At 51.2% G+C, this 24,991-nt stretch overlaps 1 protein-coding gene across 1 annotated transcript in view; it reads left to right on the top strand.

Moving 5' to 3' along the window:
- Positions 1 to 3,378: 3,378 nt before the first annotated feature.
- The window catches only part of ARHGEF18 (Rho/Rac guanine nucleotide exchange factor 18), a 48,710-nt gene continuing 27,097 nt past the window's right edge, over positions 3,379 to 24,991 (top strand). Inside the window, exons 1-10 of the mRNA XM_053999192.1 lie at positions 3,379 to 3,454; positions 8,445 to 8,581; positions 8,869 to 9,368; positions 10,959 to 11,169; positions 11,811 to 11,925; positions 12,555 to 12,612; positions 12,825 to 12,869; positions 13,151 to 13,231; positions 13,589 to 13,694; positions 14,221 to 14,395. Coding sequence (XP_053855167.1) covers positions 3,379 to 3,454; positions 8,445 to 8,581; positions 8,869 to 9,368; positions 10,959 to 11,169; positions 11,811 to 11,925; positions 12,555 to 12,612; positions 12,825 to 12,869; positions 13,151 to 13,231; positions 13,589 to 13,694; positions 14,221 to 14,395 — 1,504 coding nt within the window. The remainder of the gene's footprint in view (positions 3,455 to 8,444; positions 8,582 to 8,868; positions 9,369 to 10,958; positions 11,170 to 11,810; positions 11,926 to 12,554; positions 12,613 to 12,824; positions 12,870 to 13,150; positions 13,232 to 13,588; positions 13,695 to 14,220; positions 14,396 to 24,991) is intronic.

The following is a 24,991-nucleotide window of genomic DNA, read 5'->3' as shown; positions in this document are numbered from 1 at the left end:
TTGTTATTTCCTGGGCATGGACCAGGTGTTCCCTCCTTGGAGGGAGGGGACAGACTCCTCGCTGCCGGTTTTAAAGCATCAAAGGCAGAGGATCAGCCGCACCCCTGTCCTGTGGTGGGGCTGCTGTAACCGGGTGTGCACCAGGAGCATCCTGCGCAGGCCCCTCTGGGGGTGTTTCTAACTTAAACCTCGTTTTGTTTCACCAGAGCCAAGATTTCCCTCTTGATGGGCTGCACCAGCGAGGTGAGGGCTGTCCCCTCCTGTCAGGGAGTTGTGCAGAGCACAAAGATCCCCCCTGAGCCTCCTTTTCTCCAGGCTGAGCCCCTTTCACAGCTCCCTCACAGGACTGAATCTCCAGCCCCTTCCCCAGCTCTGTTCCCTTCTCTGGACACCCTCCAGCCCCTCCATGTATTTCTGCAGTGAGGCCCAGAACTGGACACAGCACTTAAGGCTCCACCAGTGCCATTTTTTTTTCTAAGCCTATCCAGAATTCTCTCACTGTGAGAATGATCATAAACAAACTGGTATTTTAAGATGTTTCTTCTGGCAGAGGCTTGTTCTCTGGGGATCCTAAAATGCAAAAATAAACAAAGCCATAAAACTTGAACTTGCTGTCCCGAGAGGTTTGCTTCCCGCTGGGCTCTCTGCGATGCTGTGGGGAGGCTGCTGAGGCTCGGACTGCCCTCGTGCCATTATCCCCCATCCCTCTTGCAGGCTGCCTGCACAGCTCAGCTTTGGCACCCCCCAAGCCGTGTCAGACACGTGGCAGGAGAAAAAGAGCTCATCCTTGTTTGAGCCAAGGACAACTCACCATCCCATCAGCCAGAGCAGCTGCCTGGTGTTTAGGAGCTGCCCTGATCTCTGATGCGCATCGAGCTTTTGTGGACTTCAGAGAAATTAAACCTTAATTCCTCTTTGCTCTTGTGGTTTCCTGGAGCACAGGGTAATTGCTATTCTAAGTGCTGCCAAAGCTGCGGTCTCTGAGTAATTGGAGTGTGAGTGGTTCTTGTTCTGATTAGGGTTTGGCTGGGGCTGATGAGTGCTCGGGGCTCTGGGATGAGGAGCGTGTGTGCCTCAGCCCATGGGGCTTGTTGGGAAGGAGGGAATGGCTGTGCCAACAAACCCGAGCCGGGATATGCCAGGGGCTCTGTCTGCTGGCCAAGAGCAGGGCAGAGGAGCTGCCTTGGAGCTGAAGTCTTTGTCTCTCTCCTGTACAGGTGAATATGGTCAGTACAGGCATTTCTGTGCTGTACTATCACTTTACCTTGCGTAAGACAGACCTGCTGGGCTTTGTGGTCCCTGTTGCTCCACAAGGTCAAACCATGGCAGCAAAGACCAGGGACTCGTTAAGAGGAGCCATGTGTAGGAGGCTAACGAGCCGTGGTGCAAGGAGCCCGCGGGCTGGGCTGGGCGTGCGGGGCTCTCAGGGCACACGCAGCGGTTTTTCCCCGAAGGGAACAGGAAGCTGTTGCCTCAATAGCTGCTCCTCGCAGCCGTCGTGACTTCAGGGCCGCCAGGGCCCCTGCACCGGCTGCCTCGGGGTCCACAGCCCTCCTGGTGGCTTTGCTGGACCCTTCCAGAGCCCAGGCCCCGGCGAGGGTGGGAGCGAGCAGCACCGGGGCACCGCGGTGGGAAGGGCAGCATGGGAGAGGCGCGTTTGTTTGTGCCGTCGGAAAGGGGAAGCGGTGAGAGGGCTGAGCCCGCGGCCCCCGTGAGCAAACCGCCCTCATGGCCGCTGCTTCTTCCCCCGTGAGGCTCCGCTTCTCGCTCTGCTCCAGCAGCTGGAGAAGAAGCCGGGGCTGTCAGATGTGAGGATGGTGCACGAGGAACCTGCCACAAGATGCCTCCAGCCCTCAGGGTAAGTGGCTCTCTGCACAAGCTCCATCCCACAACGGCGGGGTTGTCACTCACCTTCCTCAAGGCCTTGTGAGGAAGCAGCTTGTCTTGAAGCCAAAAGTCCCAGTGCTGGGTTTGGTGCAGCCTCCCTCCTGCACGAGCCTCAATGCAGAACATGGCCTGGGGAGGCTCAGCCTACACGGGCTTTTGCTCTGCTGTGAGTGAAGAGGAGGAGATGAGGTCAGGATTTAACCCCCAGGTGCCATCATGGTGGGCTCTGGGGCAGTGCAGGGCTGGCTGGGCACCTTTTGGGTGCTGCTCTTGGCTCCTGCTGCTGCTGTGCCACAGCTGGATGTTTGCAAAGACACCCTGGCACTGCCCACAGCTGGGTTTGGGCTGTGCACAAGAGGGGTCCGTGCCAGGATCCCCCAAATTCCACTCTGGATTGCCCACTCCAGGGCTGGTCCCCAGTATTATCAGGGAGATGGAAGCAGAGGGGATGTAGACAGGGCTGTACTGGGCAGGTGACACTTTGGGGTTCGTGGCCAGGCAAGAAAAATGCTTTTTGACACCTGCTTTTGTGCATCACCTGCCTAGCCTGGGCCTCAAGCTGTGGAGGTACCAGTGGTCATGCCCAAACTGGCTGGGCTCTGCTCAGCGAGGCCACAGGCATCAGCTGAACAGCAGAGAGAAGTTTTGGTGTGGCCCCAGAGCCCAGCAGCTGCACTGGGGTAAAACCTGGCTTCTTCTGCCTAATTGAGAGGTTAGGAGCAAAGTCTGGAGCCTGTCTGAGCTGTGGGGCTGGTGCCATCTGGGAGCAGTGGGTTTGGAGGGTAGGGAGTTGTGTCTCTTGGGGCAGTTTGAGATTGCTCTCACCTGCCTCCCTGTGTGGGAGAGCTGAGGAGGGCTTGGAGAAATGCCCTTGCCAGGGGACTGGGACTTGCTGTGAGCTGCAGGATGATGCTGATGTTGCAGATGGACTGGGTCTCTTGCAGTCCCTTGCAGAGGCTCTGCCCCAGCACTTGAAAATGAGAAGAAAGTGTAAATGGTGAGCCTTCATAAATGTCTTGTAAAGACACCAAGCCTTGTCAGTATCAACTCTGACCCTTCACTGAAGGTGAAGGTGACTCTTAGCCAGGTGAGAAGTGCCTGAAAGTGCTCACAAAGTGTCTGTCATGCTCACAGCCATGAATGGAGCAGGGAGGTTTTGGCAGAGGGGAGTGTTAACAGCTTGTTTTCTGTTTCTGTCTGCAAGCCTCAGCAGCACTCAGGGGCTGTGTGTGCTCCGAGGCCACTAATCCCCGGGCCCAGATGTAGGAAGTCACTGACCTGCCACACAGGTGGGAATGCCAGGGACCAGGAATTTCTCTCTGGCTACAGCTTCCATCAGCTGATACTTCTGACAAAACACTTGGCTTCTCCACTCCCCCCTTGGCAGCCCCTGGGCTGCAGCCTGCAGCGCTGCCTTAGAGCGCGCTGAGCTCTGCCGTGCTCCGTGCCGGCGTCTCCTGCTCGGGGCTCTACCTTGCACGGGGCTCCCAAATGTCAGACTCGCTGCTCAACCACTCCTGGCCATCGTTTTCCAAGCGCTGGAAGAAGAGATGGTCCTTTAAGCGAGGTAATGGCCTGTGGGGACAGGGGGCTGAGCGTGTGGCGGGAGCTGGGCTGTGGCAGGGACAGCTTGTCCTGCACTGAACAGGTACCACAGAAACCCGGGGGCCCAGGCAGAGCTTGTTTTGAGGTGTCCCCCGCTCCTCCCTGCAGGGGACACTGCCTTAAGTGGTGGTTAACACTTTTCCTTCCATTGAGTCTTCTTTTCAAGGCACATAATTGCCTCTAGGAGCAGGGTAATGGGTTAAATATCAGCCTTTTGGTTTTGTAATAAGTTTGTTTCATGGCTGGCAATGAGCTGGATGTCCCGGTGCTTGCAGACAGCTGTCTCTGCATGCTTCCTGGCCTGAGTTTGGTGTTTAAGCAGATGTGGGGGAAAAGATTTCTTCAGTCTTTCAGTGAGGGCTGACGAGCAGAGCCCCTGTGTCCGGAGCCCTGGCGGTTTGGGTGGCCCTGGCTGGGCTTCACTGTGTCCAGCAGCAGGGGTGGGAAATGGCAGCAACTGGTGTCAACTGGCCTCATTTCTGCATGCGGTGCCGTGACTTGGAAAGAGGGAAGTGAGAGCCCCAGGAGGCAGGACATCTGCAGTCCTGGAGGAGCCAGCCACTTGTGTCCTTGTGAGCAAACACTGCCTTCAGGCCGATGCTTTTGGGTACCTTTACCTGCAGCATCAGAGCTCCTGCTCCTCTTTCTCCTTCATTATTCCCCACCCACTCCCAGTTCTCTTCTGGTGTGGATGTGCAGGAGACCAAGATCCAAACTGAACAGCTGGGGAAGGTTAATTCAGAGCAGGACACAGGGGGTCCTGCAGGCTCTGATGTGTGGTGAGCCCCAAGCAGCTCCCCCAAGCTCCAGCTGGACACCCCACTCCAGCCATGCCTGCTGGGGGGATTATGGGCTGTCTGGGATCACTCAGGTGGGCTGATTTCACTAACAAATAAATGAAGCAGTTCATGGTGCTCCCCAGCACTGACTGCTCTGCAGAGGGCCTGGGTACAGCCAGGTCCCTTTAGCAGGTGCTTGCAGAGCAGTTTGTCCTGTTGGGTCTTGTGCTTGGGCACAAAATGCTCAGGTCTCACTCAGCCCCTCTCCCACACTGATGTTCTGTAGTGTGGCACTCACTGGTCCACGTGGGCTCTTCCCTCAGTGCCCTCTGGAGCCGCTGAGGAACCTGCACAGTGATTTGGAGGGAATCAGAGGGGCTGCAAACCCCCTCAGCCCTGCTGAGACCCTTCAGCTGAGAGACAGGAGAGAACAGTCCCAGCTCCCTGCTCCTCTGCTCTCCATGCCCAAGAGCCTGGCCCCAGCAGTGTGGCGATAAGGCAGTGGCTCTGTACAGTGTGTTACAGTGTGGGACAGCTTATCTTCCCTGCTCCTGCCCAGAGCCAATCCCCACTGCTGCCAGGGCTGGCCATGAGGGGCCCATGTCAGGCAAGGGACTGCACTTCAGCCCATCTTGGCACAGGGAGTTCAGCATTTGCTTTCCAGAGGTTTTTCCCTATAGCTCTGTACACCCTGCAACAAGATACGTGAAGGGCAGCTGGTGCAGGACCAGGAGGGCAGGGGTGGGGCAGGGGAAGATGGAATCATTTTTATTTCATGTCTGTGATGCTCTCATGGTTTCCCAACAGTCTCTATCCGTGACTGCTGGGAAATGCCCAAACGTTCTCATCTTTCCTTCCTCCTGGGATTGTTTCATGGAGCAGAACTGCCCAGTGCCTTTGTCCTGCTGTGTTTGGTGTGGTCTTTCCCCAGTGGGAATACAGACAGTGTTTGATGTTGGAGGATGTGACTGGTGTGGCCAGAGCTCACATCCATGTTTTCCTCTGACGTGTCCCCTCCCAGCGCCAGCCTGGCAACAGGGTCACTCGGGGACATGCAGCATCCTGCACCAAGCCAAGAGACAGGCAGGTGAGGATGGGACACTGGGACACTGCTGGCAGGGCTTGTTCCAGTGCTGGCTGCTCTGGTGCTGTCACCTGCTGTGACACTTGTGGGTGCAGCTCCAGTGACCAGCCTGTCTGAGGGAAATCAGCACAGCCAGCTACAGGAGGGAGAGTTTGACCGGAGGTCTGAATTGGAATTAGGAAAATCTCTGTTGGGATCCCAGTGGCCATTATGCTGTCCCCACAGCATCAAACCCTCTGAGACCATCCCAGACTGTCACATGCTGTGGATGCCTGTCACTGCTTCCTTCCTCCCCACACAGCAGCCCAGAATCATCATGTTTCACCCGTGGGAAGCTCTGGCAAAGTGCAGGAACCATCCCAGCCCAGAAAGCGATGCTTCCTCTCCAGCTTTGCCCTGGGAATTCCTCTGAGGAGGCTGCTCCCTGCAGCAATAACCTTTTATGGTTTCCAGCCAGAGACGAATTAAGCAACTGCAATACCTAATCTGCTTAATGTTCTCCTAAAGCAAACAGCATTTGTTCTTGAAAGTGTCATTTTGTTATCCCATCTCCAACTTCAGCTGAGGAAAGGTGACTGCTGCTGTCTGCCAGAGCCTGGGGGGCCAAGATTCCCTGTCCCCTTGCCACCATGCTGGAGCCTAGGTCCTTCCAGACAGGCTCAAGGGCAGAGTACAGGAGACTCAGGGTGCTTGCTGACACATTGGCAACCACCTTGATCATTGATATGGGGATGTTCACAGCCCCCGAGACCTGCCTCCTTCCTATGTGCGCTCCATGCTTGAACTTCCTCGCCCACCATCCCACAACCCGACAGCTGAAGGCATTTTTCCCCATGAGCTCCTCCATCACCCCCTTGCCCAAGCGCCGGCTCCATGCACGGTGCCAGCCCAGCCTCTGAAGAGGGAGCCCGGCAGTGCCGTGGCTGGTGCTCACACATTGCCTAAAATGGTGTCCCCACGGCAGCCGCCCGCGCGCCGCTGCCCCGACCCCGGCTCTGATTTATCGCGTGTTGAACCGAGTGTCTGAAGCCTCCGAGGAGGATTTAAGTCCTTTGGTGGATCTGGACCGGGTCTGTTGACTGCAGCCTATGCATTGGCCAAATCCTGAGCCCTGCATGGCACAGGCAGAGCTCAGGGAATATTTTCCAGGCCTCCGAGGAGCTGACTCTGTTCCAGGGATCCACTTTAGGGCTGCATGGAGCTTGGTGCAGGCCCAGAGTAGCCTTGACGGGATGGCTGGACACTGCTTGGGAGGAAAAATCTCCTTGTTTTAGTTAAACCTTCAGTCCAGGGCTCTGGCCTCTGTCAGGCCACAGCCCTTGTCAGCTCCTGCTGCCTCCCAGGGCTTTGCTGCTCTCCCTATGGGTAGTTCAGTGCTGAAGGGATGGCGAGAGCAGGGAATCTCCTTTTTCTCCCTTCTTGGATTTGTATGAAGGGAGGCACCATTTGTCCTGGCCTCTCTGGGATGCTCCCCACCTCCTGGTTGCTCCCCGTGGATCCATTCTACCTCAGCCATCATCCCAGCCTATTTGGGGGCTTCAGTGGTTTTCACTGCTCGCTGAGAGCTTTGGCTGCTGTTTGCTACAAGTTCATGCCAAATTCTGTGCTGGTTTAAGGGTGTATTCACTTCAAAATGCTGATTTTTGATTGCAAGCTGAATCCAGGTGCACTGAGGAAAGCAAAAGGTGATGTTTAATAGCTCACTAAATCTCTGCCAGTTGCAGATGCAGCTCAGGGACATCCTGGGCAAGAATTGGTCTATTCATGAAAAATGTCATGTGAAGTATATTTTACAGCCTTGCTAGAAAGCCTGTTTCAAATTTTCCCTGGTCTTGTAGCTAGAAACCCCTCAATTAAAATAGTGCCTTCAGAAGTGTTTTCTTTCAATATTATTTATAGTCCTTCACTTGAAACCATCACACACATTTGAACACACCAAATGCTCCTTAAAACAGAAAATCTGGCATCTGCAGTGTGCAGCAGGATCCAAGGAACAAACCTCCAAACTCTCCCTCACGTTTGCTGCCTTTTTGTAGTTGGCACCATGCAATTCCTGGCTGAATTGTGTAGCTTTATAATCCACAGCAGGATGCAAGCTTTCCAAGAGTGTATTTTTTAGCAATGTCTCCCTTACATTAATGTTTTTATGCTTGATTTTCCTGGAGTATGATGGGTTTCTAGCAGTTTCCTGCTGGTTTTTCCCATTGGATAGATGCTCACAGTCTCTTGCTGTTGTTCTCTGCATCTTCAGAGATCTACCACAGTGCTTCAGCCAACAGCCTGGCTTTTTTCCCTTTGCCTCAGCCCTTTGCCTCAGCTGTGTGTGTCTCGAAGGAATAAAAAGCCTCCATGAGTCATGCGATGGTTCAGGGATTGTGGCTAAGGTTTACAGTGTGTCTCGCTCCACAGGAATGTGCTTCAGTCAGCTGGACCATCTATTGTACCACAAACACATCCAGACCTTGGTTTGTTTCTCAGTGAGTTATCAGATGGTATATGGACACTCAGGTTCACACTCCTGCCTGGGGAAAATCCAGGAGTGATCCAGAACCGGGAGAATTATGTGCTCCTGGTATTGCTCTGCATATTCAGGGTTGTCTGGAGCCACCAAATTGCCTCCCAGCACCCTTTACTACCCACCCACCCAGGCATCCTTTATTCCTTATGGATGAAAATAAAACCACTGTCAATATTTTTATTCCTAGATTTCTGATTCAGAGGTCCATAATGTCAAAAACAAACATCAAAATGTGCTTAATTCTTTTACTGTTGAAAAAGCCTCTGCAGCATAGGACGCCCTATGAGGGTCTGGCTGGGACAGTGCAAGCCTGGTCTGTCCCCTTGCACATGCTGCAGGGATGAGATTTCTGCAGAGGGATGAGGTTTCTGCTGGCAGGAAATCCCTGCAGCAGGTTCCTACAGGATCAAGGCTGCTGTGGTCTGGAGATTGCCTGGCACTGCCTGTCTGTGAAGGAGCAGAGGGCACGTGGAGCATTTCAGTGCTGCCTGATGTCACCTGTGGGTGTGCAGCTGATTTTCCATCTCTCCCAGATGTCTGGTTATCTGCTGAGACCTTCTCTGTCTTGCAGGGTCTGACTGCAAGCCATGCTTACAGGAGTTCACTGACCACCACAGCTCTGCCTTGGAGTATCCCACCTCCAAAAGCTTCCTCCCATCCCTGATTGCTGAGGATGATTCCTTCTGCACCAGCATGGCTGAAGAGAAGGCAAGCGTCCTCTTTCCTGCTGCTACCACCATGCAAGGCAGAGACCAGGGGCAGCAAACTGGGTGGTCAGCACCACATCCAGAGGGGTTTGTGGTGGAGTAGGAATGGGGGGAAGTTGTACTGATCCAGATTGTCAAGGAATACGAGGTTATGTTGCTGTGGGGGAGGGTGACTATTAGAAAGTCACTTGCAAGTCTGGTTCTGCTCTGCACCCCACTTTCTGCACGGGAGGCATCCCTTTGCAGGGTTAGTGTGAGGCTCTCTGAGGATTTCTGCTGCCTTTGCAGGAGGACTCGTCTTCCACAGAGCTGGATGTGCCAGCAGCAGACTTGCACAGCAGCACGGAGGATCTCCTCTCAGACTCTGCTCTCCATGGCACGGAGTATTACAAAGATCTGGGACTCCTGAGCCTGCCGTCTGCCAAAACAGCGCCAGACACGGCAGCACAGCCAGAACAAGGATCCCAGACTGTGTCTGCCCTTCGCTCATTGGAAGAGAGACCAAGGGCTCTGAGCAAACTGTCTGTGGATGTTGCTTTTTCCAATCCCGTTTCCTGCTCAGTACGTTACGGTGAGGCCGACTGTCGTTTTCTGAACAAAGGCCACCTGTGCTCCTGTGCAGCCATTCCAGATGATGGGACCAGCACTTCTGAGCATCCTGCAGAAGCAGACGATGAGCTGGACCTGCAGGAGGCCCAGGATTCCTTCCCCACACTGGTGAGATCGATGTCCACCTCCCGGAGGCACAGCTGGGAGAGCCCTGTGTCACCCGTGGACTGCAGGCGCAGGTACGGCGGGACTGTGAGTGATATTTGATGTACACAATGCAATGGAGGAGTGAGGCTGAACATCACAATGCTTGCAGCTCCAGATACTGCTGGGTGGTCTCCCTCCCTGTCAGCATCTGTCAGAGCAGCTGGACACCCACTGCTCATGTTGGGTGGGATGTGGAAGAGGAAGTGTTAGGGCAGCAAGAGGCTTTAATGTCTCCTTGGAAGTAGGAAGACCCTCTTTTCCTGGTGTTGGGGCTGAGAAGAGGATCTCTCTTTTCTGTCTGGAGGGAATCTTGAACAGCATCAGTTGCCCCGATGACCTCCATTCTCTGGCTCAAAGGGAATTTTTCCCCTCAAAGAGGGATTAAGAGAGCTCTGTCAAATCCTTTTTCTTCTTGTCTGTGAGTTGGCTTGGTGGGTCCTGTGCCTGCAAGCACTGTGCTGTGCTCCAGCCCTCTGCCCTCCACGTGGCTGCAGAGGAGGTTGTGTTTGTAGCACAGTGCTGAGCCCTGGCTGGGAGCAGAGTCAGGCCTGGCATTCCTGCCATCCTCTGCTCCTGCCACATGAATGCCTTGAGCTCCAGGTTCCTCCAGGAATGCTTTCCCTGCTGACAAATGTATTGATCTCCCAGCTGACTGGGATTTAGGTGCAAGCCAGCAAGGACTATTTTTATCTCTCCTCCTTATACGGTACCCTAAAATTATCTCAGCCTGAAATCTTGGCAGTCCTTTATCAAGCTCAGACTTTGGTTCTCAGACCTATTGTTGTCCCATGTGCCATGGATCATTCACAGTTTATGCTGTAACAGGCACATGAGTAACAGTGGCACGGAGTGGCTGTCGGTGTCAGGGACACGTTCTGTCTCCTCGCTGGGTGATGAAGCACGTGTGAGCAGGAGGCCAGGGAAGGGGAATATACCCCACTGTTCCCTAAGCAAACATTTCCTGAAGCCTGCCTGTGGCAGCAGGAATGAAGTGACAGTGATCTGCAGACAGAACCCATGCAGAGACTAAGATTTTCCACTGAGCTTTATCCATAATTTTGCTTCTGTGTTGTCACTGCAAGAGCACTTGGTGTGCAGGACACTGTGAGGCACTGGGGGAGTTGGTCCACCCCTCATTTCCTAGAAAATAATTTTTTTCCTTCCTTAAATCTGGGCCCTGGTGGGAGAAGGATTTATGGCATGATGCCACAGTGGTGATGCGATAATCTGCCATCATCTGCCACTTCTAAATGCCCAGAGGGACTTTCCTGGATGGCAGCTGACAGGGCAGCAGCTCTGGGGCAGGCAGGACAGGCTGCTGCCAGGGTGGCTGCACAGTCTCAGGGGTTGCTAAGAGATCAGCACTAAACATCCTGGGTGACCAGGGAGCTGGGAGACTCACTGGTGGCAGCCAGAGAAGCTGTTTTTAGCAGGCTCAGGACTTGGTGTCCAGGCTGACACTTCCTGTCATTTCCTTTCCCTCATGCCTGCTGTGGGGTGCCTCCTTGTCCCAGTTGCATGAGGTTGTTAGGACCACCCAGCCAGGGACATTGCAGGGGCTGTGCCATGCTGGGCACAGTGTGTCAGGTCTGCTCTGAGGCTTCTTCCTGCCTCCTGATTAGGTTCAGCCTGGATGTCACAGAGCTGGGCAGTGACCCAGAGCAGGACGATGTGGAGAAGAGGAGCCAGTCCTGCCTCCAGCCTCATGTGTCCCTTCAGCTGCCCAAAGGAGAACGGGGAGCCTGGAGCAGCAGCCGGGGTGGCACAGTGATCAAAGTGGAGATAGAGCCGCTGCGCCCAGACCTCGTGGCCAGCCCCAGCTTGCAGGAGGTGGTGAGTGTGGGCTGGGCACGGGGGCAGCAGGGCAAGCTGAGGGTACAGAAAAGCAGCATACACAGCTGTCAGCTGCAGGCTGGACTGCTTCAATGCCAGTGTGGAGCCAGGAGGTCTGCAGGAATCTCAGCAAGGATGGCCTTTTTCAGATAAACTGCCCCATCTTGTGGGATAAAGGCCCTGGGAGCTGACTGTAGTACAGCCCTCTTTTGCCATATATTCAGCTGGAATTTCCCTTCCTGTTGCCTCTTGTCCTGTCACTGCAGCTCTAAGAAGAGTCTAGCCCTATCTTCTCTCTAATCCTCTGTCAAGTAGTTGAAGACAGCAGTGTCACACACCCACACACACACCCCCCTTACACACTGCTTTGCTCTGGGGAATACCTTTAGATTCAATTAATATTAAAAGGACAATTGCATCACGGTGCTGCACATCCAGTAAAAGTGAGAAGTGCCTAAGAAGATTTCAGGCACGAGTGTCACTTGCTCCAGAATTCCTGGAGCCAACAAACAGCTGGGCCTAATGTTCTCCTGCATCATAACTCTGACAAAACAAGAGGGAAAGGGTGAGGAATCAGCCATGATGGAGGCTCCCTTGGTGCACAAAGCACCAAAGATTTCTGTGACTTTTTACTTCTCCAGAAATGTGTCAGCAATGGGAAGAGACTGAGGTCCAAGTCTGTCCCATCAGCCTGTGAGACTGTTGCCTCCCCTCAGATACCTCACAGTTTCAACACTTCTCTTCCAGCTGTGGAAGGTTGGTATAGACTTTATGCCATTAAATGGGTTCAAGGTGCGATTAAGAAGATAAAAAACTGGAGCTGTAGGCTCCGGAAATGTGGACAGCCTCTGCTTTCCCTTCCACGTGGTCCCAGGAGCTCCTGAAATACAAAGCCAAGCTGGTTCTGAGTCTGGCCCTGGCTAGCAGCACAGTCTCAGCTCAGACGTGCCCATCTCCAGTGACACATTGCCACATAACCTCCCTGTGGCCAGTGCATTGGTCACTCCCTACTTGAGTCCCACCTGTGAGGATTGCCCTGGAGAAAAATGTGGTGATCTCAGAGCCTGGGAAGTGGAGGGGAGGCTGGCTGTCACGGGGAAGGGCTCTGGGGTTGTACCAGCTCCTACCCTACTGCAAGCAGGACCCTCAGCAGCAAATACACAGACTGGGGAGGGGAGGAGTAACACAGAAAAGTGATCTAGCCTTCTCTTCCCTCACCAGTCAAGAGCAGAAACTCCTTCCCTAACAGCTCCTGGCATTTCTCCCTCACCAGTCAAGACAGAGTGGGAGCCCAGCATGATTAACAGGGTCCAGTTGCACAGATTGCAAGGTGGTGCTCTGCAGAAGCAAACCAGGATCTCTGCTGAGAGCATTTTGTATTCCAGGTGTTGAACCCCCTGCTCTGGAGATGCTGGAGAAGGACCACGTGTCCCCAGACCACGTGTAGGTATTGTCAGTCCTGCTCGTTTGAGAGGAGGGAGATTTTTGAGTGTATCTGAGCTACTGAGGATGCAACAGCAAAGGAAATCCCACTCCGTGCTGGGGCACAGCTGAGCAGTTGGTCATAAACCATCACCTGAGGCTTTGTGGGGTGCAGAATGTCTGTACAAGGATATTTTCTAATCCCTTGCTTTTCTCTTGCCCATCCTTGGTAGGTTAATTGTCCAGAAGGTACTTCAGGAGCTGAAACATTACCATGGGTAAGTGTGTCTGGGACAGGGACATGTGGGGAGGTCATAGGTCTGCCTAAGACACACCTGGAAAAGGACATTTGGTCCCTTGTGGGGCAAATCCCCAGGGTACCAGAATAATTGATTTATTCCACTGAAACCAGGGTAGAATTGCAAGGAGAAGGGGCATTTAATGTGCCTCCTCGGTAACTCTAAAAATGCTCCTGACCCATCTAGAAAATGAGCCTTTCAGCTGACCCAGAAGTTCTGCTCTTGTGCTCTTTGCTGTGTCTGATGCCTTTTCCCTGCAGGGTGAAGCAGAGAGCTTGTGTGCAAGAAGGCAACGATTCTTCCCAGCAGAACCTCACTTGGTTTGAGTTCCTGTCTAATGAGTAAGTGAGACAGCGGGTGACACACACTCTGTGTTCTGAGAGCAGACTGATTTCGAGTCCCCTCCATCTAAGCTCTACTGCCCCACTACTCCTGTGTGCAGGACACTGGTATCTGCAGGGGTTCAGCCAGGAGTGGGCACTGAACAAAAACTGCACACATAGTTCGAAAGCTCAGCTCCTTTGCAAGTGTTTCATTAATAAGTAGCATGGCTGATGCCAAACCAGATCCTCCAGGAGATGGAAAGGTCACACTTGGGGTCCTAAAGTAATGCTTCAATGAACTTCATCAGTGATCTCCCTAAGCTGGGCTTGGTTGGTGAATTTCCCCCTTTTTAAGCTATTTGGGTCTCCTTTCAGAAATGAGGACAGTGGGAAGAGCGATAAAGCAGAGAAAGGCACAAAGGTGATGCGACGTCTGAGTTCCCTGCGGAGCCGAGTCACTGGATCCTGGCAGAAGGATAAGGTGAGAGAGAGATGTTGAATTTGTGGAAGGAATTGTTAAATTCTTCAAGTAGAAAAGGGGATCTGACCGTAGGGAACAGTTAGCTGGATTGCTTTAGGATGGCTGAGGCCTCTATGTTGGTCAGCAGATGCACTGTGACCCCTAAAGTGGTAGTAGTGTGTGGGACTGAGTGATCCCTGAATTCCAACCCTCCTTGCTCCAGGGCACGTTCTGGATGCTCTTATGCTGCCTTGGCACTGTTGTGCACAGCAAGAAGAGTGCCTTGGCTGGGTGACTGCCTGGAGCACTCTTTGTGGCAGGAGGAGCCTGCAGAGGGACAGCCAAGTGTGTCCTGCCCTTCATCACAAATGGACTTAGACTAGAGGGACTGGCCCAAGCCTTGGGAAGGCATTTGGGAGAAGCACTGCCATCCCAGTGTACCTGCTGCCCACCAGCTCTCTGCTCACTTGTACAGTGGGGAAAGGGGGAAAGGAACGTGTGGGCAGTGCGAGGCCTGTGACTGAATTGTGTTCTTCTCTCCTTCCAGGGTAAGAACAAAGAGCAGCTCAAGGAGAGAGAGAAGGAGAAAGAGACAAAGGAGACAAAAGAGAGGTGTAAAGATATCAATGGGCACCAGCTCGTGCCAGGGGTTTTCTCCAGTTGCACCAGCTGCTCACTGTGTGCCAAACCTCTTGGGAATAAAAGTGGTCTGCAGTGCCTGAGTGAGTATGGCTGTCACTGCCTGGCTCTGCCCCAGCCTGCACTCCTCGCCTGCCCTCCAGCCCAGGCTGTTCTCCTGCCTAAACCACTCCCTGGATTGCTTCACTTCTCTGCCTGGCTCGACTCTACCCCACCACTCTGCTTGGCCTGGCTTGGTTGTTTCTCTAAATAGCCTAAACAATCTCTGAATCCTGCCTGGCAATAATTTATCCTCATTTTCTTTGGCCACTTGACCATTTCCTGCCCCTTTCCCCCAAGGAGGGTTCTAGGTCAACTTTTCTTTTACTAATTTCTTTTTTATCATGAAGTTCTGCTTTGCCTGAACAAATGTCCCAACTGCCTGAGTGTAGCTGGATCTTTTAGGCTGTTTTGCACAGCCACAGTGATGTCTCAGCTCAGCATCTGCCCTGTGCATGGGCACAGGGATTTCTAGAGCATCCAAAATTCTATTAACTAACAAAAAGTCAAATGTTGCGTCCCAGGATATGCATGGGTAAGACTGCTGCTTTTCAGCTCTAAGTAGTGCCAGCGTGCATGGGCCTCTGTGCTCCCACTGCATCCACTGTGGCATGGCTTTGGCTGACAAACCCTGTCCTTCCTCTTTGGGGCAGGTACTCAGGGCACTGAAGAATGTTTTAATTCTCAAGGGATTGTCTGTGGGCAGAGAAAATTTTCTGGAAATGAAAGGATTGCTCTCTTTCTCCACCCTGTACCCTCAAGCAATGCTTGCTCTCTCAGAGGCTCTTAAGGTCAGTAAAGCCTTTCTGGGGCATAAAGGGACTGATTGCCCTTGGACATGTGTGGTGAGAAATATATTTTCCCTTCAGGGCAGCTGGAGGGAAACTGAAAAGGGGCACAGAGCTGGCTATTAGTGAGCATTTTTCAGGCATCACAGCAAAAAGTAAGAAGCAGGGAGCTGAATAAGAGCTCTGTGGATATTTAGAGAAAACAGAAATTTAATGGGAGGAGGCAGAGTTGTGCCTTGTCATTCCTGTGTGAGGAATCTCCCAGCCAGAGGCTCTGTTTGCAGTACTGCATGCTGCTTTACAAAAATATCTTAACCTGGGAGGATGCAGACAGCCTTTGATACCCATGAGCATGGAGCCATGCTCTGTATGGTCTTGGGAACTCTGAGGACATTTAGTGTGAGTGATTCTCCTCTGGACAACCCTATGGAGATCTGTAATCTGGAGCAGGAGTTGGCTGTTGAAATGAGAGTGTGGCTCAGCATGGCTTGTCCATCATAAATACACAGGGACTGTATATGAGTTATGGTAACTTTCACCTTGTTTTCCAGCCCTTCCCTAAGGAATCTGTGTTCTGTCTTGTGAACGTTCAGGAGAAAAACTCTGAGGTGGCTGAGGCACTGGTTTGTGTTTGGGACGCTGTGACATCTCCTTTGGCTTTTGGCTGCCCAGGCTAACGCAGGCAGCAGAGCAGCACAGCTTGGTTTGTAATATTCCCTTTGCAGTGGCTTGACCTGAGGCTGAACAATCAGACAGGGTTCTGAGATGTCCATAAAAATTAATGGCCTGTCTGTGGTGAGAGATGGGCTGGGACTTGTGGTGTGACAGCTGATGGCCTGAGAGTGCCTATATTTGGATGATGCTGGGCTGAAACCTTTGCGAGCTGCTGCTGAGCTGGTAGCTGATATCAGCAGCTCCCGTTACTGCAGCTCGGAGCAGTGAGTGGTCTCCTGACTAGTCCCTGATAGAGCTCTGGGACAGCAAGCTCCGTGGCCACCGGGGAGCCAGAGCAGCAGGCCTACTTTTCAGAAGTGTGAGCAGCTCTGTCAGGCTCAGCCTGAGCCTGACAGAGCTGCCAGGATGTGAGGATATTTGGCAGTGCCTCTTGTTTTCTCCTCGTGGATTCGCATTTGACCATCCCCACGCCTTGGCCCCCGGCCAGCCGTCTGCCCATCGCTGGTCAGGTGCTGCTGTTGCTGTTGTTGCCTCCGTGGTATTTTTAACTGCAGCACCACCACGTGGTCCAAGGCAAAACGGGCTCGTGGAAAACAGGAAAAGATGGTGTTTAAAGCAAGGGATAAGCTGAAGGGGGAGGAAGGATGGGAGAATGATTGCAAGCCTGAGGTCTTTTCACTGTCCAGTAGACACAAAAGGTCTAGTGACTTCCATGGATGTGATGAGCTGGAGGAGCGAGAGGTCTTCTTATTAGAGACAGTAACAGTAGGAGGAATTCTGCATTTAAGTCAGAACAAAAAAACATTGTTCTGCTAGAAACATGTGTGTGAGCTGTGAAGAAAGTGGGCAGCTCGGATAGCCTGGTACATGGTAACTCATTTCTCTCTCCCACTGATTCCTCCCATCTAGCCTCACCCCACGAGACTCCCAGGAGAGAAGAAGGCTGTGCTGTCTGTTGAGAGCAGAGAATCAGGAGAGTCTCTGCAGCTCACAGATGTGCAGTTAGGAGCCTGGTAGGGATGAAAAACAAAGAGGAATGATTGCAGACACAGGGATCTCGACAACAGTGGCCACCCAAACTCTGCCGTTACGTAAATGATGAGTCCCTAGGTTTATTGTTCACCTGGAAATGAGAAAGCTTCTCTTGAGCCTTTGCTATCCTGGGTGGAGAAGGTTCTGTGCCTAAATTAATCCTCTCTTATAAACACGCTTCTAGAGTTTATACAACAAGAGTTAGATGAGTCCCAGGGAAGCCCTGACAGGAGGAGAGCTCTCCAAGGAGGCTGTGCCATGGAGGCGAGCCAGGGATATGCTGTGGAATACAGATGGAAGGAGGATTGCTTCCCTTGAGCTTGAGCACTGGGGTAGAGGTGGGATTTCTACATCTTTAGTTGCGAATCAATCTCTATTACTTCACAGGGAAGACAGAGCCCAGGCCCCCACAGGGGTGTCAGATTGACCATCCTCTTCCAAGGAAACCTATAGCTGTGACCAGAGTTTGGCAGGCTTCAGACAAACTCCTTTGAGAGAAGGTGCTCAGTTTAATGAATCTTCCTGAACAATACAGGCTGTGCTGGACTGTCCACCTGTCCTAGGCTGACCCTTGCTGGCTGCTTCAGTGCACTGGCTGATCTCTAACTGGTTGCTGTAACAATTGGTCTCCAGGATTTATTTAAGGCGCATTGTGAAAGAGGTTTGGAAAACCATTTCCTTTCTCACCATGAGAAAGGAAGAGGACACTGATTTCTGCAGTTTGTCAGGCAAACATCCTCCACCCGTGGCCAAGGAGAGGCTAGAATAGCTTTTGGTTTAGACCTGAAATTTGGGCTGAAATGCACCTTTCACTCGGCACTTGTGCCTGCAGTGTTTTGCTTTTGGATTCCCAGTGCAGCAGTAATGAGCTAATAGGTGAAGGATAGTTTTGGCTTATGATAAGGAGGAATTACTTGATTTTCTATCCTGAAATTTCTGTTCACAGCCCACACAGAGTCCTGAGAAATCTGAAAAGCAGCAGACAACCTGGAACTTTGCATTTCCGTAGAGAGGCACAGCTGCCAAAATTCTTCTGTTTTGGGGGGGAAAAGGACGTTTGGCTGCTGTAACATGATGACAGTGATAAATGGACTGGGAGTCCCACTTGGAATAAACTATTACTGACAGGAGTCCAAATAAACAGAGGCAAAACCAGAGCGGCTGCGTCGGGCTGTGGGTTAAGGTGGTTCTGAGCCAATGGAGCAGGATCTGAAGCAAATGTGAAAGCGGCTGCAGCGCTGGTTGCAGAGGAAACACTGACTGAGCTGAGTGTCCTGACACAGAGCTAGCTCAGCCATCTCGAGTGGGCTTAGAAAAGGAAACCAAAGTACATCCTATTCTCAGTGCTTCTCCTTTTCTGCTTTTCACTTTCTTTTTCTTTCTGGGCAGTAGTACCTTGATCTGGAACATCTCCAAATGCTGCGCCTTGCATTCCCTGATAAAACTTCAAGATCTTGTACATTCGGGCTGACAAATGCATAAGGACAGTAATCAACCTGAGACACATTCAGGAAGAAATCTTTTGCTCTTACAGAATTACACAGGATTAGACAGCTGGTACCCTTCTCTTCTTTGCAATGCAAACCTTAGCTGTAAGCTACGGAGTCTTGGAGCTGGCTGCTGTGCCAGATTTTGCACTGATTTTGTGGCGATGCCCTGAGGCCGCACAAGCACAGCACGTTCTCTCCATGACAGCTGCAGTTGGGCAATCTGCAATGCTTTACTTTTATATTACAGCAAAGCACAAAGTTTGAAGTGCCTAAGGATTAATCAGTCACCAAGTGACAGCCAGCTGTTTACCCCCAAACTGCTTTATGTAATGATCATTTCTCTGTAGTGGTGACAGGCCCCAATAAACAACTGGGACTTCAGTGTACTCAGTCCTGTAGAGAAGCAGCACAAAAGGGAACATTTTGGAAAAGCTTGCAACTATGACATGAAGATAAAAATAAAATCGATTAATCAGGTGGCAGTGTGGAAACCAGAGATCACATTGGCCCCATGGCAGGATTTCATCACATCTCCAGCCCAAAAAGTGGCAGGTTCTTTCAAAGCAGCATGGGGAAGGCTGCAGGGTGGATTTTGAGAGGGAAGTTTGTTTTGTAACTGTGTATGTTGTGTTTTCAAGCTCAACAGACAAGTAGGATATGTGTGATTTAAAATATGACAAACTTTCGATCAGTATTTTAAATCTTCAGAGTGAAATTGGGAGAGGAGGTAGGGTGGTGAGCTCTTCCCAGTTTTCCTGCCTGCACTGAGTACTCCAGCAGCCCTGTGCTACCTTATTGGTGTCAGGGGAAAGGTGTTTTTCCAGCAAGCGGTTTGATTCTATGAGTCAGTGCATGGATCTCCTGCTAGGGAAGATAATTCCCCTTTCCTCTCATCGTTTGTCTGTGCAGGGGTCACTGACAAAGGCCTGGGCAGGCACTGGCTGTTGAGGGGCAGATAGGGAAGCCAGCACCTGCCAACCCTCCAGGCACTGCAGCTTTGCCTTGGCAGGGTGTTCATAAACACTCCAGCACGTTGCGATGGCAAATCCCACTGGGCTTTTAATAACAAATTATGTATTTCAAGTCCCAGGCAATGTGCAAACACATATGAAGTGCCATGCTGAAGGTGTCACTGGGGTGCCACATCCCATCCTTTAGGGGCCTTTTCAGTCTGGGAGGAATTTTGTGCTCTCCCTGAGGGGAAAGTGTGGGCTAACGGTGGCCATGTGTCCTCCCTGAGGGGAAAATGCACATTTGGGGGGCCATGCGTCTTCAGTCAGAGAAGTCATGATTTCTGGGCAGCCATGTGTCCTCCCTGAGGGGAAGGTGCACGTTGAGGATGCTCATGGTGTCCCTGAGAGGGACATGCAGGTTGGGGGCCCTGTGCCCTTCCTGAGGGAAAGTGCTATGGGCGGCCATGCCGTACCTGCAGGAGGAAGGAGCAGGCAATGGATGGTCGTGTGCCCTCCCTGAGGATAAAGCACAGGCTGAGGATGCTCATGCATCTCCTGAGGGAGACGTGTGTTGGGGGCCCTGTGCCCTCCCTTCAGGAGAAAGCAGCAGCCTATGGGTGGCCATGTGCCCTCCCTGAAGGAAAGTGAGGGTTGTGGGTGGCTCTGCTTCCCCTGATGGAAAGTGTGGTGCTGGAAGGACTGTGTGCCCTCCCTGAGGGAAAAGGGCAGGTCAAGGGAGACGTGTGCCCTCCCTGAGGGGAAAGCAAGAGCTCTGAGAGGCTCTGCCATCCCTGAGGGGCAGGAGCAGCTGGAATGGCTGTGTCCTCCATGAGGGGAAAGAGGGGGTCAAAGGATGGCGTGGAGGGCGCCCCTCCACCCTGAGGAGTGCCCTCCCTCAGAAAGGCAGAGGCTGTGGGTAGTTGTACCCTTCCTGAAGGAAAAGGCAGGCTAAGGCTGGCCATGTGCCTTCCCTGAGGGGAAAGTGTGGGTCAGGGCTGCGTGTGCTCTTCCCGAGGGAAGGAGCAAGCTAAGGGTGCCCCTGTGCTCTCCCTGGGGAGAGGACACGGGCTGCGGGTGCTCATGGCGTCCCTGAGGGGAAAACACGGATGTCTGTGTGCCCTCCTTGAGAGAAGCTTGTGGGCTAAGGATGCTCATGCCCTCCCTGAGGGGTAAGAGCGGGATATGGACGGCCAGTGCCTTCCTTGAAGGAGAAGTTCAGGGTTAAGAGTGTCCGTGTGCCCTCCCTGAGAGGAAAACACGGGCTGAGGGTGTCCGTGTGCCCTCCCTGAGAGGAACGTGCGGGCTGCGGGTGCTCGCGCGCTCTCCCTGAGGGGAAATCGCGGGCTAATGGTGTCCGTGTGCGCTCCCTGAGGGGAAGGCACGGCCCCAGGCTGTCCCTGCGCTGTCCCTGAGGGGCCGGGACCCTGCCCGGCCGTGCCGCGGCGCGCAGGCGCACCCTCATTCCCATTTTTCCTTCCGGGACACGGGGGCGTTTCCTGTTGCTGTGGCGGCGGCTCCCGGGACCGAGAGGGAACCGGCGGCTCCCCGGGGAGTCCGGTAAGAGACCGGGCTGTCAGCGCGCCCGCCGGCCCCTGGCTCCGCTCCCCCCGGCCCTAGCGAGCCCCCGAGCACCGGCACCCCCTCTCCGGGGCCGCGGCGCGGGGACCGCCCGGCCCCGGTCCCTGTGCGGGCAGCGGGGGCTCAGAGGGCTCCAAGGGGTCCCGGCGTTTGGCCGGGGCAGCGGCTTGATCTTCACTTTGCCCCAAATCCCGCAGGTTTACCGCATTCCCGACCTGTGCAGCTCAGGGCTTTAGATGCGGGACGGGACGCAGCTTGAAAGATGCAGTGTTTATAATAGAAAGCTCTTTAAAGGGCTACGGGAGGAGTGAAAAAATGTTGCTGCGTGCGGCAGGGAGGCGAGCGGCTGTAGCCTGTGTGAAACCGGCTTTCTTTATGCCACAGCTTGAGTCTGAGCATCCTTGTGATCATCATATCCCGCACCTCGTCCTCTCGGTTATTACACACATTGTGTGTACTGGTGCTGCAGCAGCGAGAAAAGTCTGGGATGTGCGTGAAGAGACCTTAAATGCTTTGGGGAAAAAGTGGTGAAAACTTCCGTTTGTCCACAATTGCGAAGACTGACCCATTTTGAATATTCCACATCTCTGGCTCCTTGGAGAGAGGAGCGGGAGATGGTATCAGCTTAGCTTTTGTGTGCTGAAAGGAAACGCCAGCAGGAGCTAGGAGTGGTGATGGATTTTGGAGGAGGAGCAGGGAAATAGGCAGTGATTCGGACAAACAGCTTTCTGAATGTTTCTGCTGCTATATTTGGTTTTGCTGCTCTAATAAATAAGAACAATTTCTGAATATTATTTGAATATTTGGTGTGTCACCAAGAGACAAAAGGGCTGCTTCTTAGTTCCTTTTCACTCCCCTCTTAAGAAAGTTTTATGGGAGGCTTTTTTATTTGGTCCTTTTTGTTTAATTTTATAAAATCAATAGTTTCTCTTAGGCACGGTAAAATAAAAGAAACCCGTGAAACATGGCTCTCAGACAGGAGCCATCGGACATTGTGTGTTGTAGTTCCACCTACTGTTTACCTATGAAATATTTTAAATACCTTTTATGATTGTCATAGTTGCTGCTTCTGTTCAGTAGCGTAGACTGGGGGAAGGGTTCAGCGTGAGAGAATTGAATTGAGACTCCTCTTTCTTTTAGGATAACATGCAGATTTTACTTGGCATTGTTTAAAAACCAGAAGAATCGGTTGTTTATGTGTTTCTGTGCCTAAAGAAAACCCTGTGGCCACCAGAATTTGTGCTGTTGGAATCTCACAGCCCCCCTCTCTGCTTCATCCAACTGATATTTTGACAATAAAACCAGATATAGTGAGCAAGTAATTATAGGTTGTTTTGGAGACAAAGAGGAATGCTCTAACAGGGAGGCTGAAACTTGATAATTTAGTGCTGTTGCTCTCTGGCGTGGACTGTCTCTCTTTCAGAATGTGAAGTATCTCATCTCCTTGCACCCTTCCAGTTTTTGGTTTCTGCCTCTGTGTAATTAGACAAGTGAGAAAACAAGTAAACATCGACCACTGGAGCCACTAGGACAAAGTGAAATCTGCTCCTAGTTCCTCAGGGTACCTGACCTGGATTTACCCAATGCAGAAACTTCCTCCTGTTCCAATAAAACTCCTCCTCTTTCCTGAGAAGTTTTATCACAGTCGCTCTGCTTTTTCTGGAATGCTGTGGTGGTTTGAAATGTTTCTTGGCTGTTGTGTTGTACATCTCTGTTTATACATGCAGAGTTTATGTTCAGTGTTAATCATTCATATGAGGGTTGTTTCCTTTGTCAGTTCAAGAGGGAGGAGTTCCATGTGTGGTGTAAGGGTGAGGAAGGAGGGAAGAGATTCTTTTTGATCCCCGAAGCACTGGACAATTGAAAACAGGAAAAAAAATATTAAAATTACTGATTTCACAAGGAAGCTGTTTTGGCTCTTTTCAGCTGGCTGGATTTCATAGGTGGTGAATATCCTTGAACTCCTTGTATCATTAGAAGCACTGTTAAAGTTTGTCCCTGTTTGAACTTAGCTACTTTAAAGTGGTTTGGTTTTAATCTGTCATTTAAAAAATAAACAAAGAAATCTTTGAGATAAAGAAAGTCAATATAGAATGTTAGATTAATCACAGCATTTTTGTCTGCGAGTTGTTGTTTTCAAATGGCTTTTTAAGAGTTATTTTATTGGGCAGTACCGTTCCAGACCAAAGGTCAGGGTCATAGTGCTCATAATGTCTGGTGAGTCACAGATTTGTCCTGGAATCCAATTCTGGAAGACATTTATAGGACATTGGCAGTGTCTGATCCCCTGGAAGGTATTCCAGCTGGGGGAAAAAATGTCTTTGCCTGCCCCTTTCCAGCCAGGTTTGTTGCCCTCTCCTAGTGTGAATAGGGTGATGCTTTTGGGTGTTGTAATGGCTCCAATAAAATGCTCCTAGGTTGTAAATTACTTTCTGTGAGCCACTGGGAAAACATCTCATTAATAAGGGAAATGTTTTTTATTATACCTGATAGTAAATTTGTTACCCTCAGCCGTGAACAAGATCTTTTCTAATGTTTATGAGCCTTTTAGTCTTAAATATTTCTTTGCTGGTTGAGGTCCTTGCTTTAGTCACTCATTAGGTCATCTTTGGCACAGGCCCCTGCAAAATGCTTCAAGTGAGTGACAGTCCTTGTAGTAAGCAGATCTGAGATAATGTGATGCTCCCAAAATTCTCAGCCTTAATTCCAAATCTGGTGATTAAAGCCCAGGAGCAACCCTGGTGGGTTTGCTCGGTTTCCACTCTGGGAGGTTCAGTTGCTCTGGTACCCTCAGCTGTAGTCGTGGTGCTCCTGTCCCCATCCAGTCAAGGTGACCCAAATCCTTGGACCTTCTCAGTGTGTTGGCACTTTGGTGTTGGCAGCACTTCTGCACAGTCTGTATCAAGATGGAATCCTTTGGAGGGTCTGTTTTTCCCTGCCAAATTAATCTTCTTGCTGCTCAGTGAGTGATTGAGGGAGGAGAAGGCAAGGAAGAGCCTGGCTGCAGTCCTCTGAGTTTTTATCTCTGCCTTTCTCAGGAATATCTCCTGTGCCTCTCCAGTTTGGGAAGCGCTTGCTGACAGAACTGCCCGGTTTGTTTTGTTTTGGGTTTTTTTATATTTTTGTTTTTGTTGTGGAGGTGTTTTTTGTTTGTTTGTTTGGTTTTTTTTTTTTTTTTTTTTTTTTGTGGGTTTTTTTTTTGTTACTTTGTTTGGTTTTTTGTTTTTTTTTTTTTTTGACCTTCCCAAATTCTTGATCTGATTAAGACCAAATTCTACTGATGGTAAATACAAAAATAATTTTTTTGTCAGTTTGAGTTTACTGATGCTGCTTTACTCTGGATGACTGGAAAAGATAGAAATCTGGTATTTCTGGTATACACCTGTTAGAGATCTGTTATTTCTCTACACCTGTAAAGGGCACTTCATGTGCATTTCTGCTCTTAAACATCAGCCTTCATGTGTGCAGGTTCCTGTCCCTTCTTTGCTGTCCCCTGTCTCTCATGTCTCTCATTCTTCTCTTTGCTGTTTTTTTTTCACCCCTGCAGTTCTCTGATACCATTTTTAGAGAGGCTTAATAAGAATGCAGAGTAATAATAATAAATGCAGAAATCTTACGTGCATTAAAAGGAAACCACAGTCACTGGTATTCAGAAGCTCCTTCTCATCCTGAATTAGAGTGGCCTCCCTTCAGCACTGCAGGAGTGTTGAATAGAGGAAGCTGGAGCATGTTTTAGAAAATTAGGTATGCTTATAAAACAGTCTTCTGGCAGGTTTCACCTTTCTCTTATGTGGGCAAAAATAATGCCACTTTGAAATCATTAAGTAAATGCATTTCAAGTAGTCTTACAGAGAATCAGGTCCTTGGATTCAGCTGCAGTTTCCTGCGGATTTTCTGCAGCATTTTCCTGTTTTCTAGTATGTTCTCTACTGTTGTGTAAAGAACCTTTCAGCAGTGGAGGGAAGTCATACACAGCACTATTAGATATGTCAGCTGATTAAGTGAAAAATGCCTACTGAGAGTGCCACAAGCTGTTATCTTTAACAGAGCAAGGGCATGATTTTAAAATTGAAATACGTTTTTAAGTGAGATCCCTTTTACAGTTACCTTAACAAGGAACCTAA

Source organism: Vidua macroura, chromosome 26 (genome assembly GCF_024509145.1).
Source record: "Vidua macroura isolate BioBank_ID:100142 chromosome 26, ASM2450914v1, whole genome shotgun sequence".
In the NCBI taxonomy this organism is placed as follows: domain Eukaryota; kingdom Metazoa; phylum Chordata; class Aves; order Passeriformes; family Viduidae; genus Vidua; species Vidua macroura.
Note: the sequence above shows the minus strand (reverse complement) of the source record. Positions and strands in the feature narration are given on the sequence as shown.